This window comes from Rhinolophus ferrumequinum, chromosome 11, assembly GCF_004115265.2.
Source record: "Rhinolophus ferrumequinum isolate MPI-CBG mRhiFer1 chromosome 11, mRhiFer1_v1.p, whole genome shotgun sequence".
NCBI classification, from domain to species: Eukaryota; Metazoa; Chordata; class Mammalia; order Chiroptera; family Rhinolophidae; genus Rhinolophus; species Rhinolophus ferrumequinum.
This window is the reverse complement of record NC_046294.1, coordinates 776,851-792,252: the sequence shown is the minus strand read 5'-3', so window position 1 is coordinate 792,252 and position 15,402 is coordinate 776,851. Positions and strand designations below refer to the sequence as shown.

Sequence of the window (15,402 nt, the reverse complement as noted above, 5' to 3'; positions counted from 1 at the left end):
CTTACCTGTCGTGGAGGGCAGGGCTGTGGTGGAGGTGAAGGTGAAGGGCGTGGTGGACAAGGTTCTGGGACATTCGGTGGTGCTTCGGGTGATAGTTCCATTGTTTCCACAAATGGCAATCAAGCAGGCGCCAAGCCCGTCGGTCGTGTTGTAGATGGTGTCCCCATAGCCGTAGGTCCTGCCCTCATAGCTGCACTTGCAGGCTGGGGGACATGGCAGGTACAGGGCTCAGTGGGGCCCCAGTTCCCAGCCCCCTAACCAACCTGGCTCCTTCTTACCTGCGAGGCTGTGTGTGCACTGTAGGCCGCTGGGGGTGCAGTCACTGGGTGGAGACAGAAGAGCTGAGGACGTGCAGCACACAGGCCAACACCCCCAGCCCAGCCCCTGCCCTGCCTGCCCCCACTGCTCCCCTCACCAGCTTTGGCAGTTCTCTGCTGTGGGGACACTGGTGCCCACATCGTAGTAGTTCCCATCCTGGTCGTAGCAGCCACACTGGGCCACACACTTCATTTGGTCCTCGCTGAAGAATGGCTTGCTGGGAGGACACTTTGGGTAGCAGCCTGAGGTGGGCACAGGGTGGGGAGAAGACTCACCTTCTCAGACCAGGTGGTCAGTGCTGCCTGGGGCGGCCACCCACCCATGCCTCCTTGTCCCGGGCTGTGCTGTGCTGGTGGCAGGAGCCCAACCGCCCTCTGGCACTGCCCCCCATGCCTGTGTGACGTTCTAGGATGAAGAGGTGTGGGTCCCCAGGAACAGCTTGCCCCTCACCTTCCAGGCCTGGGAGGTCCATCAGGCAATGTCCACTGGGGTTCCGGCAGGTTTTCAGACAGGGGGCCCCGCAGGGCTGGTAGTGCCACTCGCACTCCCCGTGGGGGTTGTAGTAGTCGCAGAACAGGGCTGAGCGTGGAGGACAGAGGCTAAGGGAGCCCGCCAGGCCCCTCCTCCCCTGGGCATGCTAGGGAAGTGCCAGGCTGCGTCTGGGCTGGGCTTGTCTCAGGAGTGGAGGGGGCTCAGGGTCCCACCCCTAGCCTTCCAGTTTTACTTCCTAGCCCTGGACTCGGAATGATTGTCTCTCACCTCATTTTGGGACGACCTGTGTATCTGGATCTTATGGACATGTATGTGCACACGTGTGGTGTGTGTGTTGGGTATCCACTATACACACGTGTGCGGGTCAAGCCCCAGGGCCCAGGGCGGCTCTGCCTCCTCCCGCACTCGCCCTTCAGCACCACGGACAGAGCCCGACTCACGGCAGACGTCCGGGGTGCGCCAGGACACGCACACGCCCACATCGCGGCAGGCCTGGGCGTAGGCGGCCACGGCGGTGCAGAAACACTCGCAGTCGCCCCCCGAGTCACACGCACACGCGTCGCTCACGCAGGCCTCGTAGTACTTGGTGGAGTCAACCTGGGGGCAGAGAGCCGAGGGGCCACTCAGCAAGAAGAGCTGACGTCCCACCCGGGTCGGGGACAGCAACACACCTGCCCCCTGAGACCTGTGACTTCTGTGGCCAGAAGGCTGCTGCCCCCCTGGCATCTTCGCTCGCGCCCCCGCGCCCCTCTCTGACTTTTCCCCTGCCCTCCGTCCCTTGCCTCCGCTCAGCATCTCGCCCAAGTGCAGACCAGCCCCCCTGAAACCGTCGGGGGACCCTGTCCTGACAAAAGGGGTGCTGTTGTGTCCTTGGGATGAGGGGGGCTGCCCCCCCCAGCCATACTTCTCCCTCCCAGGTGGCAGAGCCCCGTGGACCCGTCTCATGGGCAGTACCACCGGAGGCAGGGGTCGCAGGTCAGGTTCATAGAGGACATGGAAGACGGCTGAAGGGCAGGACCCTGAGGGCTGTGGCCAGGAGTCGGGCGGCACGCTGGTGCGGCTCCCCTCCCCCAGCGAGTGCTGCTCTAAGGGACCGTGTGTGTGAGCCGGCACTGGGTCCTTGTCTGCAGGAAGGAGCCCTGGGGAGTCTAAGGCTGATCCCTGGTTCTCTGCACCATGTGTCCCAGCGGGGGGCAGCGGGTCAGGGACTGTGGGGAGGATGAGGTGGGAGCAGGGGCTGACACAAGGGCCTGGATGGCTCCCAGCCCTGTTTCTGGGGGAGGAGGCTGACTGGTTGGGGGAAGCAGTGAGGTAGCTCTGTGCTAAGACTGGGGACCTGGGCGCCTGCCTGGTGGGAGGTCCAGACGGTGTGTGAAGACCGTCCTCCGAGGCCCAACCCGGGCCACATTCAGCCCCACCCCACCCGCCCCGAGACCCTGCCCCTGACACCCAGAGCCGCCGCCCCTCAGCCCACCTGAGAATGACAGGTGGTGAAGGCGGCGCCGGTGATGATGCTGCACTGCTTCTGAGCCCAGGACTTGCGGGACGGGTTGGCGGTGCAGGGGTCCCGGGGGGCCGGGGCGTCCGGGCAGGACGGGGAGAACTTCCAGCTGTTGCCAAACTCCAGCACGTCACCCACCACAGACCGGCTCCGTGTGGTGAAGTCGTTGACGGCGTTGTCGTCAAAGTTCCCGCACAGCCCGCAGACCCTCCCCTGCAGACACAGCGACACATGGGCACGTGGGGCTGGGGCTGCAGGGGGCAGCCTGGCCTGGGAGGGGTGACTGCAGGGCACCCGATTCCCCCAGGCAGTGCCCAGTGAACTTGCAGGAGGAGGATGGGGTGCTCAGGGCATGGTGCAGTGGACAGGTGGGCAGGCAGTTGGGCAGGCAAGCTCCCACTCCCCATAGAACCTCAGCCCAGGGGCATGGAACCCCTGAGCTGAGAGACCGGGGAGCAGAGTGGCTTTCCAACAGGACTTGGACATACCCGCTGGTTGGTTTGGTCTCAACACACCCCTTGCCAGAGGCTCAGGTCTAGGAGAAGGGCTCTGTCCTGGCCTGAGATGTCCTGCAACCCTCCTGCCCTCACCTTGTAATCCTGGTGCAGCCGGATGAACACGCTAGTCTTCCGGTCCCAGGACACGAGCAGGCCGCTGCGGGTCTCGACAGCCAGGTGGGTGCCCATGTACCGGATCCTGTAGGGCAGGTCTCCCCCAGGCCCCCTCTGCACCACCTTGTGGGTGCCACTGTGGAGGATCAGCTCGTAGTTCTGCAGGGGGCGCATGGCAGCTGAGGGAGGGGCCAGCTTTGGGGCCAGAGCCCACCCTGTGGCCTTAAGAAAGACCCGGACTCCTGACACTGTCGGTGAACTTGAGGTGGGAGGCTGGGCAGAGTGCGTTGGGAGCCGGGGGCCACAGGCCAGCAGAGGGGGGCCCAGGGCACACGGGCCGCCTCCCGCCGCCCCCTAGCGCTGCTGCCTTCCTTGTGCCCCTCTCCACCCTTCAGGTGACTGTCCCCCCACGGGACGTGCGCACGTCCTAACACCTGGAACCTATTGGGGAAAGGGGGTTTGCGGATTGATTCAGTGCAGGATCCCTAGATATCATTCTGGATTTAGGCTGGGCCTGAACCCAATGACCGGGTCCCTATAAGAGAAGAGAAGGGGAAAGGACACACAGAGGAGAAGCCACGTGGTGACAGAGGCAGACACTGGAGGGCTGTGGCCACAAGCCCAGGAAGGGCCGCCTGGAGCCCCCAGCAGCTGGACAGGGCAGGAACGACCCTCCCTTGGAGCCTTAAGCGGGAGCTCGGCCCTGGGACAGCTGGATGTCCAAGTCCTGACCTTCAGGCCGGGGAGAGGATGGATTTCTCTGGTTTTAAATCCCTGGGCTGTGTCCACTTGTTTTAATCATCCCAGGACACAATACAGCTGGGGGACACTGGCGGATCGGACAGAGTGGGGCAGGGCAGGTGCAAAGGGGGGAGAACATTCCAGCCCCCCCTCACCTCCAGGAAGATCTTGATGGCCTTTGAGCAGGTGACCCCCGTGGTTCCACAGGGGACATTCTCGGTGACAATGCGGAAGGTCCCATTGGTGGTGCTGTTGCCCCCACAGTGGTCCTGGAATGGGGAGAGGTGACACGCGGGTCAGGCCCTGGGCCTGCCAGCCTGTGGGGCAGGCGAGGGCGCTGCATACCTGGGCCAGCGTGTACTGGCAGCTCCCGTCGAAGCTGTACCGCTCGCCGTCGAACGTGATGAAGTGGCCGTCCCCGTAGGCCACACAGGTGCCCAGGCAGGGCCGGTGGCTGCACTCCCACCTGCGGTTCCTGCACGTGCTACAGGTGAAGGGAGGGGGTGCCCTGCTCACGGGGGCTCCGGCCTTGACAAGCATGGGGACCCAGCCCCTGGCCCTCCTTTGATCGTGAGGGGTCAAATGAAGCAGCTTCTGCAGCTCTAGCATCTGTGGCCCTGGTGGCAGCTTTGTCTGGCCCCTGCCCCTGGGGTATGTTCCAGAGAATGAATTGGACTCAATGGGGCCTCCCAAGGGTGGGGGCAGAGCCGGGCCTCAGCTCCTCTCCTGCCTCCTGGCCAGGGTCTGCTCAGGCCGCTGTCCCTGTGGCCTCTCGGCTGCCATTCTCTCCCCCCACCCCCACCGCGCTGCAGAGCTCTGCCTTGGAGAGACCCTGGACCCACCAGGTGTTGCAGTCGACCCTGATGATGTCCCCGGGCCTGTAGGTGACCTCGTTGTGCTGGCAGGGGCAGTCGTCCTCGGCCACGCAGCCCCCACTGCCATCCGACACGAGCCCCGGGGGGCAGACACAGCCAGACACGCAATGAGTGCTGAACTGTGGACATACAGGCGCCGCTCAGCAGCTCGTCCCCTGCTATGGTCCGGGAATACCCAGGGAGGGGACACAGGCCATTGCGTGTCACCCAGGCTGGAGTGGGCACACCCTTAGGGCAGCAGCGTGGCTGTGCCCTCCCCGCCAACTCACACAGTCCACGTCCAGCGTGTGGCAACTCCGGAGGCACTCGGCCCCAGGCGTGCCCGCGGAGGCATTGCTGCAGTCCAGGTACACCATGGGGGCTACACAGCCTGCGGAGGGAGGGGACGCTGGGAGGGCCCACCACGTCGCCAGGACCCCCCCCAGGCCAGGAAAAACCCTTTCCATTCCCCCCCCAGCTGGGGGCCCACGGGCCGGCCAGCTGGGCAGGACAGGACACAGTACCTGTGTTCGTCTGTACTGCTCCCAGGCAGCTCAGTTTCCCACTCGCACAGGAGCTACGAGAGACAGAGAACTGGCCTGGGACCCGCTGCCTCACAAACCCACCTCGATCTCGGCGGGGCAGGTGCATGGGCCCCAGGCCTGGTCATGAGGTAAGGATGGTGCCTACTCCCAGGGTCGCAGCAAAGACCCCAAATCCCGCAGTTGCTTGAGGACACGTGCAAAGGTGCAGGGAGGCAGCGGATCAGATGCTGAGGACCCGGCTCCACTGGTGAAGGAGCCTCCTTGGGGGAGGGGCAGGGGGACCTGGGGCTGGCTTGAGAGTCAGCAGCCCCACCATGGCACCCTCTGTGGATACGGGACCTTCAGAACACCCTCCCGGGCCCAGGGAGGGGTCTCTCTTTACAGAAGGGCTAAGGGGTGGGGGACTCCCCTGCCCTGGGAGCCCCTCTGTGTTTCAGAATCCTCTGGGAGACAGAGGGAGGCAGTACCCCTGCCTGGCGGGGGGAGACAGTGACAGCGGGGAGTGCTGCCCCCAGGGGCCCCTTACCACATCACGCCATTGTCGTGTACCACCTCCCCAGGCGCCACCATGGAGCCGTGGAAGTAGCAGGGACAGGCCTCCGCAGACACGCAGGCGCCAGCGTCATCCAGGAAGGTGCCATGGGGACAGGTGCAGCCGTCCACGGGCACGAAGCTGACACCGCAGGTGACGTCTGCCTGGCTCAGGGCGCGGCAGGTGGGCTGGCAGCCATCCACCATGTAGGCGTATTTCTGGGACTTGGGGCAGCTGCTCATGTACTTGGCTGGGGTGGGGGTGACACTCGGGTCAGAGCTGGGGTGGCCCCGTCCAGCCTCGCTTTACTACGTCCGAGCTGGGCTTTAAGGGGCCTGACTCAGTTTCCCCCCTGGGTCCCGGGGATCATAAGAACCGAGGCTGTTGGTCCCACCGGAAGAAGAAGCGCCACGCTCTCTCTGAGACCTGTGGGTGGGCTTGCTGCCCCTGGGGTCCCCGGCACCCCCGCCCCGCCATCGTGGTGAAGCTGGAGCCGGCCCTGCACACTCACTGCAGACGCCGTCCCTCCAGCCGCTGAGCAGCACGCCCTTGGCCGCACAGGCCCGCACGTAGGAGGACAGCGCCGCACACAGACAGTCCTCGCTCTTCTCACAGTTGCATGTGTCGAACAGGCAGTTCTGGGGACGGGGCGGCCGGTTACCGTCAGGGACCCCAGCCCACCTGAGTCCCTCCTCTCTCTGTCCATCCTTCCCAGGACCCCTGCCTTGGTGTAAGGCCACCAGGAGTGCCGTGCTGCACATTCAGTGGTGGGACAGGCTGGGCTGGGGACCCAGCGGGCAGGCGTGAAGCCGGGCGGAGGTCGGGCGGTGTCCACGGGAAGGGTCTTTGCAGGACCAGGATGAGTCCTTGGTTGTGCTGTAGGTGGGGGGCCTGGACGGGAAGGAGGGGCAGGGTGGACTCCACAAGGGGCAGAGGGGGGCCCGCCCTCCACGTGCCAACCCATGTGCATTGTAGGGCTTTGAGTTTCCCCCAAGTTGTCTCGGGGCCTGGTTGTGGGTTGAGTTGTGTGCCCCTGAAAGATAAACCCAAGGGAGTGTCACTGGGACCCTGCTGATGTGACTGGCTGATGATGAGGTCACTAGGGGGGGGCTCTGATCTGACAAAGCTGGTGTCCATGTAAGAGGAGACTTGCACGCAGACACGGAAAAGGAAAGGCCATATGACAGAGGCGTAGACAGGGAATGGGTGGCCACAAATCCAGGGCTGCCTGGGGTCCCCGAAGCAGGGAGGGGCAGGAAGGAGCCTCCTCTGCAACCTTGGGAGGGAGCGCGGCCCTCGAGAGAGGAGCCCCCCGAAAGGGAGGCTTGGGGGGACAGCTCTAGGCGGGGCAGGTCACGCTCCAGCACCCACTGTACCCTGGGACCTGGGGGTCACCGGCTGGTCGGGGGCTCACCGAGTGGAAAGACGCTGGGCTGACGACAGAGTGACAAGGCGAGAAAGCGCCGTCAGGCTTGGTCAGCAGAGAGCACCAGTGCTGGGCGTAGTTCTCTGGGAGAGTGGACGGGAGGGGCTGATTGCCACCGGGTGTGGCCCACCACCCCCCACACCTGCCCCCAGCCTCCTGCTCACGCCCTGTGGGGGCCCCTCAGCCCTGGGAAGCTGACTGGATTTGGGGGTCTCCCACCTGCCACCTGGGCAGTGCTCACAGGGCAGCAAGATGCTCTCCCTGAAGACGGGGTCCCAGCACCCCACTGCTCACCCCAGACCCTGCCGCCTACACGCACGCCTTTTATTGGGGCCCCCCAGTGGGGTCCCTCCCACCCCAGACCCCAGGTAAGACGTGAGGCTTCCTGTGTGGACAGGCAGTAACGCGAGGGCCCCCCAGGGTCGGGGTACCGTTCTCCACGCTGAGGGAGCAGGGGTCCTCAAAGCTGTTCTTGACGTTGGGGCAGGTGGCCTGGGTCTTCCAGGTGTTGGCGAAGGCTGCGGCCGTGCCCTCCACCACGCCGCTGAGGGTCCGGAAGTCGTCGGCCTGGTTCCGGTTGAAGTTCCCGCAGAGACCTGGGCAGGTGGGGGAGGGTGTCAGCAGGCCGTCCAGCCTGTATTTGGGTTCCAGAACCATCTGCAGATAAGCTCTGGTGGCGGTCAGCATCTGTGCAAAGCCCCCTCCACCAAGGGAGGGCCATGTGGCCGCCTCCCCCAGCAGGGGTCAGACAGTGGGTGCCCGGGGAGAGCTGCCTTCCTAGGCCCCGCCTCCTATATACTCTGCCCGCCCCCTCCCCCGCCTCAGCAGGGCCCTGAGTCCTGCCCCCACTGCCCCCACCCCTCCTCTCCAGGCCCAGGGAGCCTCACCACACATCTGGCCGCGGTGGGCGGGGTCCAGCCTGAGAAACACCTGCATGGTGGGTACCAGCTGCACCTCCAGCTGCAGCCCCAGGCCCGTCTGCACCAGGACGAAGAAGGTCGAGGGTCTGAATATGGTGACGTTGCCTGTGGTGGGGGGGACGGGTCAGAGGTCAGAGGCTGTGCGGAGGTCAGGCCTGGACGTGCTGACCAGCGGTCAGCAGTGCCTGAGCCCCGTGCTCCCAGGACAGTCCAGGAGGCGGGCTGGGCTCAGACAGGCATCTAGGGGACCCCAGCCACGCCACGGGCATCTGAGAGCCAGGCAGGAGCTCACATGCCTGCTTGGGCCGTGACCACTAACCACGAGAGGCCAGGCATGGAGCGTGTCCGACGGCGGGTCCCCCCAGCAGGCACAGGCAGGACTACTGACACCCACTTTGCACGTGACCACAGAGAAGTGGCGAGGGCCCCGCTGGCTCTGCAAGTTCTCTGGGAGCAGTCCCAGGGGCCACGTACCTGCTGACACGGGCAGCTGGGTGTAGATGGAGTTCACAAACACCCCACCGCTGGCCTGGATCTGGATGGTCTACGAGAGGAGGTGGGCCGGGTCAGTTGTGGAGAAACACATGGAAGCGCACAGCTTTGGAACCTGGGAGAGGTTCTGGACACCCGTGGGGCAGGGGGCTGCCACTGGGGCCGGGGTGGAGCCTGTGTCCTCCCCATCTCGGTCCTCATCCATCTGCTTTCTCGTCTGGGCCCCTCTCCCAGGCCAGGGGCCGCGGGTGACGTGGGCAGGGCCCTCACCATGTCCATGGCCACGCTCAGCGTCACGGCTTTGAGGCAGATCTCATTGTCTGTGAGGCCACATTTCCGCAGCTCGCCCAGCACGGTGAAGCCGCTGTCTGCACATTTCTGACAGGCAAAGGATGGAGAGCTGAGTGTGTGTGGTGCCTGGGACGCGCAGGCAGGGTGCAGGTGGACAGCCAGCGCCAGGCAGCTTGTCTCAGGGCCCAGGAGCCCCTCGGCCCCCTGAGAGTGTGACCTGGGGGTTTCCCTTCGGATGGGACCCAGGAGGGGGCTGTGGGGGCTTCACCCACCCTGGTGGCCATCACGGGACCCTTTTTGGGGGCAGAGGAGGGAGGAGGGTCGGGGCCCTGGGTCGCACCTTGGACAGGACGTAGCTGCAGTCCCCGTGTACGTCGTAGAGTTTCTCATCGTACGTAGAGATGTGGGACCCGCCCTGGACGGAGCAGGTGCCTGGGCATGGGAGGTCCTGGCACTGCCACAGCCCCCCTGAGCAGGTGCTGGGGGAGGGTCCGTGAACAGAGGGACTCGTGAGGGAGGAGGTGGACCGCACCACACACACCCCCAGCCGGTGGTTCAAGGCACAGAGGGCCTACCAGGAGAGGCAGCTGGTGGTGAAGGAGGCCCCCGGGGCGTAGGTGTGGCCGCCGTGGGTGCAGGGACACTGCTCCAGGGGCAGGCAGCCCGTGTTGGTGACGTCATCCAGCACCGTGCCTGGGGGTTGTGAGCGGGCAGCTGAGGCCGGGGTTGGGTGTTGGGAGCAGAGTGCCCGCAGGCTGCCATGGGGATGGGGGTGGGGGACAGTCCCCAAGGGCCAGGAGGACCTACCTGGGGGACAGAAGCAGCCATCGACGCAATGGTCCTCGCAGAACTGGGAGCGCTCGGGGTTGGAGCAGGTGTCGGCGCAGGGCGAGCCACACTCCTGGTGCTGCATGTTGAAGGGGCACGTCCGAGCTACAGGGAGGGGACAGTGCTTGGCCCCCAGAAAGCCACCCAGGCACCCAGCTAGGCCACCTCCACTCCTGCCTTCCATGTGCCACCGAGCGTCCTTGGAAGCCACAGCTGAGCCCGGGAGCCGCTGGCCACCGGCCGTCTTCTGGTTGAGGCAGGAGGTGAGGGGAGTGCAGGCCCAGCACCCCCTGCGTTCTGGGCCCCCAGAACCCTAGGCCTTACAAATTCCCCTCTGCTTTCCGCCCACCTTCTCACTGTGTGCCCCAGAGTGGCTCCATCTGCCCTCTGTCCCCAGCCAGACGCTGGGTGTCCTCCCAGGGGTCTCACCCTTAGCCCCTCCCCAGGGACTCAGGGCCTGAGGCTGGGCCCAGTGTGGCCCCTGGCGCAGGCCCTGGTGGGGCACTCACGGCAGAGGTCAGGGCCCCTCCAGTTCTGCGGCTGGCCCCCTGCATGGGCACACTGGCGGGAGTACTCGGCAAAGGTGGCACAAGGACAGGTGGGGCAGCGGCACAGGTCCTGGGCGCAGGCGGCCACGTACACGCCGGGGTCCACCAGCCAGTTGCACCGGGTTAAGGCCGGGCCCAGCAGTGTGCGGTGGCAGATGCCCTCCTGGGGAGAATGAGGCTGAGCACACTCTGCCCTCCATGTCAGGTCGGGTGGGGACCCTGGCGCTGCACCTGTACCCAGGCCAGGCATCCCCTTCCTCCCTGTGGCTGTTTCCACCCCTCTGTGTGCCTCCTTCCCTCCCTCCCTCCCCCCTTCATGCCTGACCTCTGTGAGCTCGCCACCGCTGGGGGCACAGCTCTGCTTGGCTCTGGGGAGTGACCCATGACGCTGGACTCCCCCCACCCGCCCAGGCCTCCAGGACACACCATGGGGCCCCCGGGAAAGGTGCAGACCCTGTCACCGGGGGCAGCTTGGATAAGGGGGAGGGGCAGGGGTGCCTGAGCAGCTGGAGGTGGGCTGTGCCTCTGTGCCCTGATCTGAGGCTCCGGTTTCTGCTAGTTTTGGGGGTCCCAGAGCTTCCAGGCTATTTCCAAAGGTGGGGTCCTCCCAGTTCGTTGGAAGGGATTCCTGCCCTGGGCTCTCTGAGTGTCCCACTCTTAGCAGGATTGGGGGGGGATGTATTTGCACACGCAGACGGGCACACGCAGACGGGCACACGCGTAGCCCAAGGTATGCACGCCCTCACACGTGTGTTGTCCGCATGCTTAGATGTGTGCCGTGGGGGGAGAGAGTGGGTGCAGAGGGCCACCTGGAGAGCGGAGGCCGTGTCCTGTGCTGCCTGGGTCTAGGAGACCATCTCTCATCTGACACCCAAGCTCCTGTCCTCCACCTGTCCCCATACCCTGGAGAGCAGGGGCTGCAGGTGTGCTGGGCCCCTGGAGAGGCGCTCACCCCATCTGTGCAGTTGTCGGCTTCAGAGGGTGGGGGGTCCTGGCACTGCTCCGTGGGCCCGTCCAGCTTCTGCAGGTTTCCGAACTGTAGAGGGGTCAGCCTCGCGTCTGGGGAGAGGAGACACTCCGTGTGGGGGTCACAGAGGCTCTGGGGGCAACGCAGGGGGTGCTGCCAGGGGCCCCCGACCCATGCCCAGGACCCCCCGGTGCCTGGCCGAGCCCCTCCTCGCAGCCTGCCTGGGACTGTGCCGCCCTTGGCTGGCCGCCTGCCCTCCCTGACCCTGGGGAACACTCACTGTGGGCATAGAACTCGTTGACGGCTGGCAGCCCATTGAAGTCCCCACAGAGGCCACACGTCTGGTTGGCATACTTGGGGTCCAGCTCCAGCTACGGGCAGGGGAGGAGCAGCTCCAGCCTCTGCGCGACTGGCAGGCCCCGCCCGCCAATCGCCAGCCCATCTGCGGGGCTCCCTCAGCTGGGGCAGGAGGGCAGGGCAGGCGTCTCACCAGAGCGCTGTCCTCTCCGTTCCACGTGAAGGTCAGCACCAGCCGGACATTCACCTGGATGTAGTCGCTGCTCTGCTCCACCAGGAGGCCGGCCCGGCTGTAGGGCAGCTCCTCCCTGGGGTGGAGAGTACTGGTCCTCCCAGGGCCCTGGCTTCAGGCCGAGTCCCCAACCTCCCCACAGCTCTGACTTCTGGGCCCCCTGAGTCCCTGGCCTCCCACCCATGCGGGACTCACCGTCGCCCGTCAATGAGGACAGAGCCGTTGGAGAACTCCAGCACCAGCCCCTGGGTCTTGAGAATGACGTGGGTGATGGTGGGCCTGGAGCCGGCCAGGCCACGGCGGAGCTGGATGTTGAAGTCCTCGTAGGTGGTGCCACAGTGCGCAGAGAAGACGTAGTTGCAGCGTCCCGGGAAGTGGAAGACGTCCCCATCGAAGGTCTTGTAGTGGAAATCGCCCCACGTGCTGCACACCCGCCCATTGTGTGCCGGGTTCAGGGCTGTGGGGAGAGCCTGGTGGGGCCCCCGCTGGAAGCCACTGCCCGCCCGCACCCAGCCCCCACGGGCAGCGCTCCCCAGGAGGAGGGACTCGGTGTGGCAGTGGGGAGCCAGGAGGGAGCACTCTAGCACTGCACCTGTCTCACTCCCCTCGGCATCTCTGATTCTCCCTGACGCCCTGCCCAGCATCCTGGGGCAGCCCCAGGAGAGCTGTCCACAGGGAAAGCTCCCAGCTGTGCCCAAGGCCGTCCAGCGGCCCCTCACTGTCCCAGCTCTACCCCACACCTGTGACAGCCCCCAGGGCTGGCCTACACCCCCTCCCGCATCGGCAGCGGGCAGCGTCCACTTACTGCTCATCGTGGGGAAGACCTCGATGGGTTGGATGAAGGTCAACTGCTGGGCTGCAGAGTGAGGGCAGGTCACGCGGGGCGCGTGGGACCGCCCCTTCCCCCACCACCCTGGGGTAGGACTGGCCGCCGGCCAAGCCACCCAGCCCAGGACTCATGTCGGCCGCTTGTGAGGTCTTCTTTGCCCGTGACACGCTCCTGCCCTGGGCTGCTCTGTGTGCACATTACCCTGAGTGTGTGAGTGTGTGTGTGTGCACACTATGTATGTATGTGCGAGCGTGTGCATGCATGTAAGAGTGTGTGTGCATGTGTGTGAGTGTTTGAGCCTCTGCTCTGCACCTTCATTCCTTGGCTCCAGCTGCCCCTCTACTATCTCCTGCCCTGGGCAGATGGGATCTGGGAGGGGTCTCTGTGGGACACGTAGCTGATGTGGAAAGGGGTCTGTCCCCACTGCTCCCCGGTCCCTTCCACCTGCTGGGGAGCCCCACCACCGGGGGCCTGGGACACGTACCAGTGTCCACCATCTGGCTCTCCATGACACCCTCTGCGCTCGGCCAGCTCAGCTCAGCTATGCCCTGGGTCTCTGCAGGAACAGGGCTGGGAGTCAGCGAGAAGCTGGACATGTTTGGGCCTGAGTGGCGGGTCTCCGAGGGCTGCAGTGTGGTGGCCACATGAACAGGCTCTGGCTTCCCCCGTGGTCCGTTTCACAGAGAGCAAGGCGTCCACCGAGACACAGGGTTCTGACAGGGGGCTGCACCTCTTCTGTGGCCTTGCTCTGACCCCCACCCTCCCTGGCTAGGACTTGGGGGTGGCCCCTCACCCCTCGTCTCACAGTGACGGGGCAAAATAATGGAATCAGGAAAAGGTGTTGGCCCCGCTGACCCCGGCCTCCTCAGGGAGAGGGTTCAGCCCCCTCCCACGTCCCTCGGAGAAGGACAAAGACCAGCTTTGTTGGGGAGGCTTCCGGGCGTGACTTAGCAGAAACCCAAGACTAAAGCCAGCTCCACGCTGGAGCCGTCCGTCCGTCATGGCAGATGGGGGGCGTGGGAGCCCTAAGGGCAACAGGCAAGGTCGCTGCCCTTGTGTCCGTCGCCTCCAGGCTGCGCTTCCTCTGCAGCCTGACCAGGGCCTCTCACAGCCTCACGGCAGAGGACGGAGCCCTCAGGCCTCTCTCTGCCCAGCGGGCACCCCACTCACGTGGCCCAGGATTCCTTCCTCAGGCCTGCCCTCTGTGGGGAGTTCAAGGTGGGGCCCTGGATGTCCCTGGTGGGGCTGCTGGGGGTGGGGTGGGGTGGGGGTGGGGTGGGCTCGGCAGGCTGCTTCCTGTTGGACTTTCCCACCGGACCCCAGACACTTGGAAACCACAGGCAGTGGGTCTGCACTCACTTTTCCTCTGGAGGCCCCGGTTCCCAGGAGCTCAGCCGCTCCCTCCTTCCACCCCTGACCCTGCAGCCGCAGCCCCTCCCACCGTGCCTGGCCCCTGCCAGCCGCTGGCCCTACCCCAGGTGCAGAGGACGCAGGTCAAATGGCACCCCCTCCTCTGGGTCCCAGGCCAGGTTTCCATGAGAACCGGCTTCTTGCAGGGCCCTCGTCGGGCGAGGGCCCAGCTCAGTAAGCCTGGGTCCCCATCACTGGCCAGAGAAATGCACATTGCCAGCGTCCCATCCCACAGCAGTGTGGGTGCACACCTGCTGGTGTGAAGACCTTACACTGGACTGATCCCCACCCACCCCGAATGGGGCTTCAGCCCCGGGGAACCCCACCAGCCACAGTGCACCCCCCACCCAAGGGACTTGCCCCCAAGAAGAGGGAACGAGTGGAGGACGAGGTGGGCCTCAGTACAGGCCCACAGCTCGGGTGCCTGAGACTGAGGCCGGCCCGGCCCGGAGGAGCCCAGAGGAGGCTGCTGAGAGGAGACGTGGCTGTGCAAACGGCGCCCCAAGCCAAGCAGCAGGCCGGGGGACACTGCAACCGGCTGCGGCCCAGGACCCCCACCAGGAGTTGCTATAGAAAAGTCCCCTTTACCTCGCAGCCCTGCTCACCCCCAAGAGAGGGAGACGACCGCCTCCCTTTCACTGGGCCCATGCCCACCTGCCAGACCCCCGAACGGAGGGGCGGGAGCACGGCCAGGACCAGTGGGGCAGGCGTTGCCCAGACCCCTGGGGCCTCATCCTTTTTGTGGACAGTTAATGTTAGGGCTTGTGGCACTTGCTGAGATGCTGAGGGCCACGGGCTGCAGCGGGGTGACGCGAGGCGCAGGCACTGGGTTCAGATGTGGCTCCCTGTTCCTCCGGGTGCACCCTGTTCAAGCCAGTGTGGGCTGCCCCGACGGCTGTTCCCCCAGACTGGCCATGGAGGGCCAGTGGAGAGGCTGCAGTGGTGCGAGGGGCTGTGCCACCCACTTTGATGGGAGAGAACCCCAGCCTCAGCCCCTCACCAGCGCCCCCCGTCTCATCCTGGAGGCCGAGACCCTTTTGCTGGTTTCCCCAGGGGGAGCGAGCTTCTCCTGGACAAAGGGCTGGGGTCCCACCTGTCCGTTCTCAGCAGGAGAACCCCCAGCCAGCAGCCCATCCTGCTGGGAGGCAGCCCTGAGTGAAGATGGAGAGCGAGGCTTCAGCCTTACCTGCTTTCTGCAAGACCAGGGCCATGAGGGCCCACGCCAGTGCCCGGCACCCACTCAGGGCGCCCATCCTGGGGACTGGCACGGGCAGGCGGGTGGCAGGCAAGGAGAGAGTGGGGCAAGGTGCTCGCTGCCCTGGGGGCCTGGGGCTTATATAGCAGGAAGCCTTGGCCTGGCGCCCAGGTCCTGGGCCAGGAGGGACACTGTCCTGTCCCCCCCCCAGCCACGTGTGTTTGCTCTCGGGGAGGGGCCACAGCAGGAAAGTGACGGAAGGAAGAGGAAGGATTTTCAGCTTTGGGCTTCAGAGACGCAGGACCCCGGCCCCCAGCAGCTTCTGAGAATCAGAAGGGAGAGGGGCCACCAATCCACCTGGTGACAGGAGGGT

The 15,402-nt window shown here is 65.5% G+C and overlaps 1 protein-coding gene across 1 annotated transcript in view; it reads right to left on the bottom strand.

Moving 5' to 3' along the window:
* The window catches only part of MUC5B (mucin 5B, oligomeric mucus/gel-forming), a 30,256-nt gene extending 15,127 nt beyond the window's left edge, over positions 1 to 15,129 (bottom strand). The window contains exons 1-30 of the mRNA XM_033120677.1: positions 15,021 to 15,129; positions 12,909 to 12,980; positions 12,401 to 12,451; positions 11,791 to 12,052; positions 11,557 to 11,671; positions 11,347 to 11,437; positions 11,052 to 11,158; positions 10,061 to 10,262; positions 9,531 to 9,656; positions 9,299 to 9,416; positions 9,064 to 9,202; positions 8,703 to 8,810; positions 8,415 to 8,484; positions 7,908 to 8,045; positions 7,452 to 7,616; positions 7,009 to 7,103; positions 6,106 to 6,232; positions 5,589 to 5,844; positions 5,042 to 5,094; positions 4,808 to 4,908; positions 4,506 to 4,657; positions 4,009 to 4,147; positions 3,819 to 3,932; positions 2,902 to 3,081; positions 2,285 to 2,524; positions 1,251 to 1,407; positions 769 to 897; positions 416 to 560; positions 279 to 322; positions 6 to 203 (exon numbers count right to left, since the gene is read on the bottom strand). Of these exons, the coding sequence (XP_032976568.1) occupies positions 6 to 203; positions 279 to 322; positions 416 to 560; positions 769 to 897; positions 1,251 to 1,407; positions 2,285 to 2,524; positions 2,902 to 3,081; positions 3,819 to 3,932; positions 4,009 to 4,147; positions 4,506 to 4,657; positions 4,808 to 4,908; positions 5,042 to 5,094; positions 5,589 to 5,844; positions 6,106 to 6,232; positions 7,009 to 7,103; positions 7,452 to 7,616; positions 7,908 to 8,045; positions 8,415 to 8,484; positions 8,703 to 8,810; positions 9,064 to 9,202; positions 9,299 to 9,416; positions 9,531 to 9,656; positions 10,061 to 10,262; positions 11,052 to 11,158; positions 11,347 to 11,437; positions 11,557 to 11,671; positions 11,791 to 12,052; positions 12,401 to 12,451; positions 12,909 to 12,980; positions 15,021 to 15,087 (3,961 nt within the window). The 5' untranslated portion in view covers positions 15,088 to 15,129. The remainder of the gene's footprint in view (positions 1 to 5; positions 204 to 278; positions 323 to 415; positions 561 to 768; positions 898 to 1,250; positions 1,408 to 2,284; positions 2,525 to 2,901; positions 3,082 to 3,818; positions 3,933 to 4,008; positions 4,148 to 4,505; positions 4,658 to 4,807; positions 4,909 to 5,041; positions 5,095 to 5,588; positions 5,845 to 6,105; positions 6,233 to 7,008; positions 7,104 to 7,451; positions 7,617 to 7,907; positions 8,046 to 8,414; positions 8,485 to 8,702; positions 8,811 to 9,063; positions 9,203 to 9,298; positions 9,417 to 9,530; positions 9,657 to 10,060; positions 10,263 to 11,051; positions 11,159 to 11,346; positions 11,438 to 11,556; positions 11,672 to 11,790; positions 12,053 to 12,400; positions 12,452 to 12,908; positions 12,981 to 15,020) is intronic.
* Positions 15,130 to 15,402: the final 273 nt, after the last annotated feature.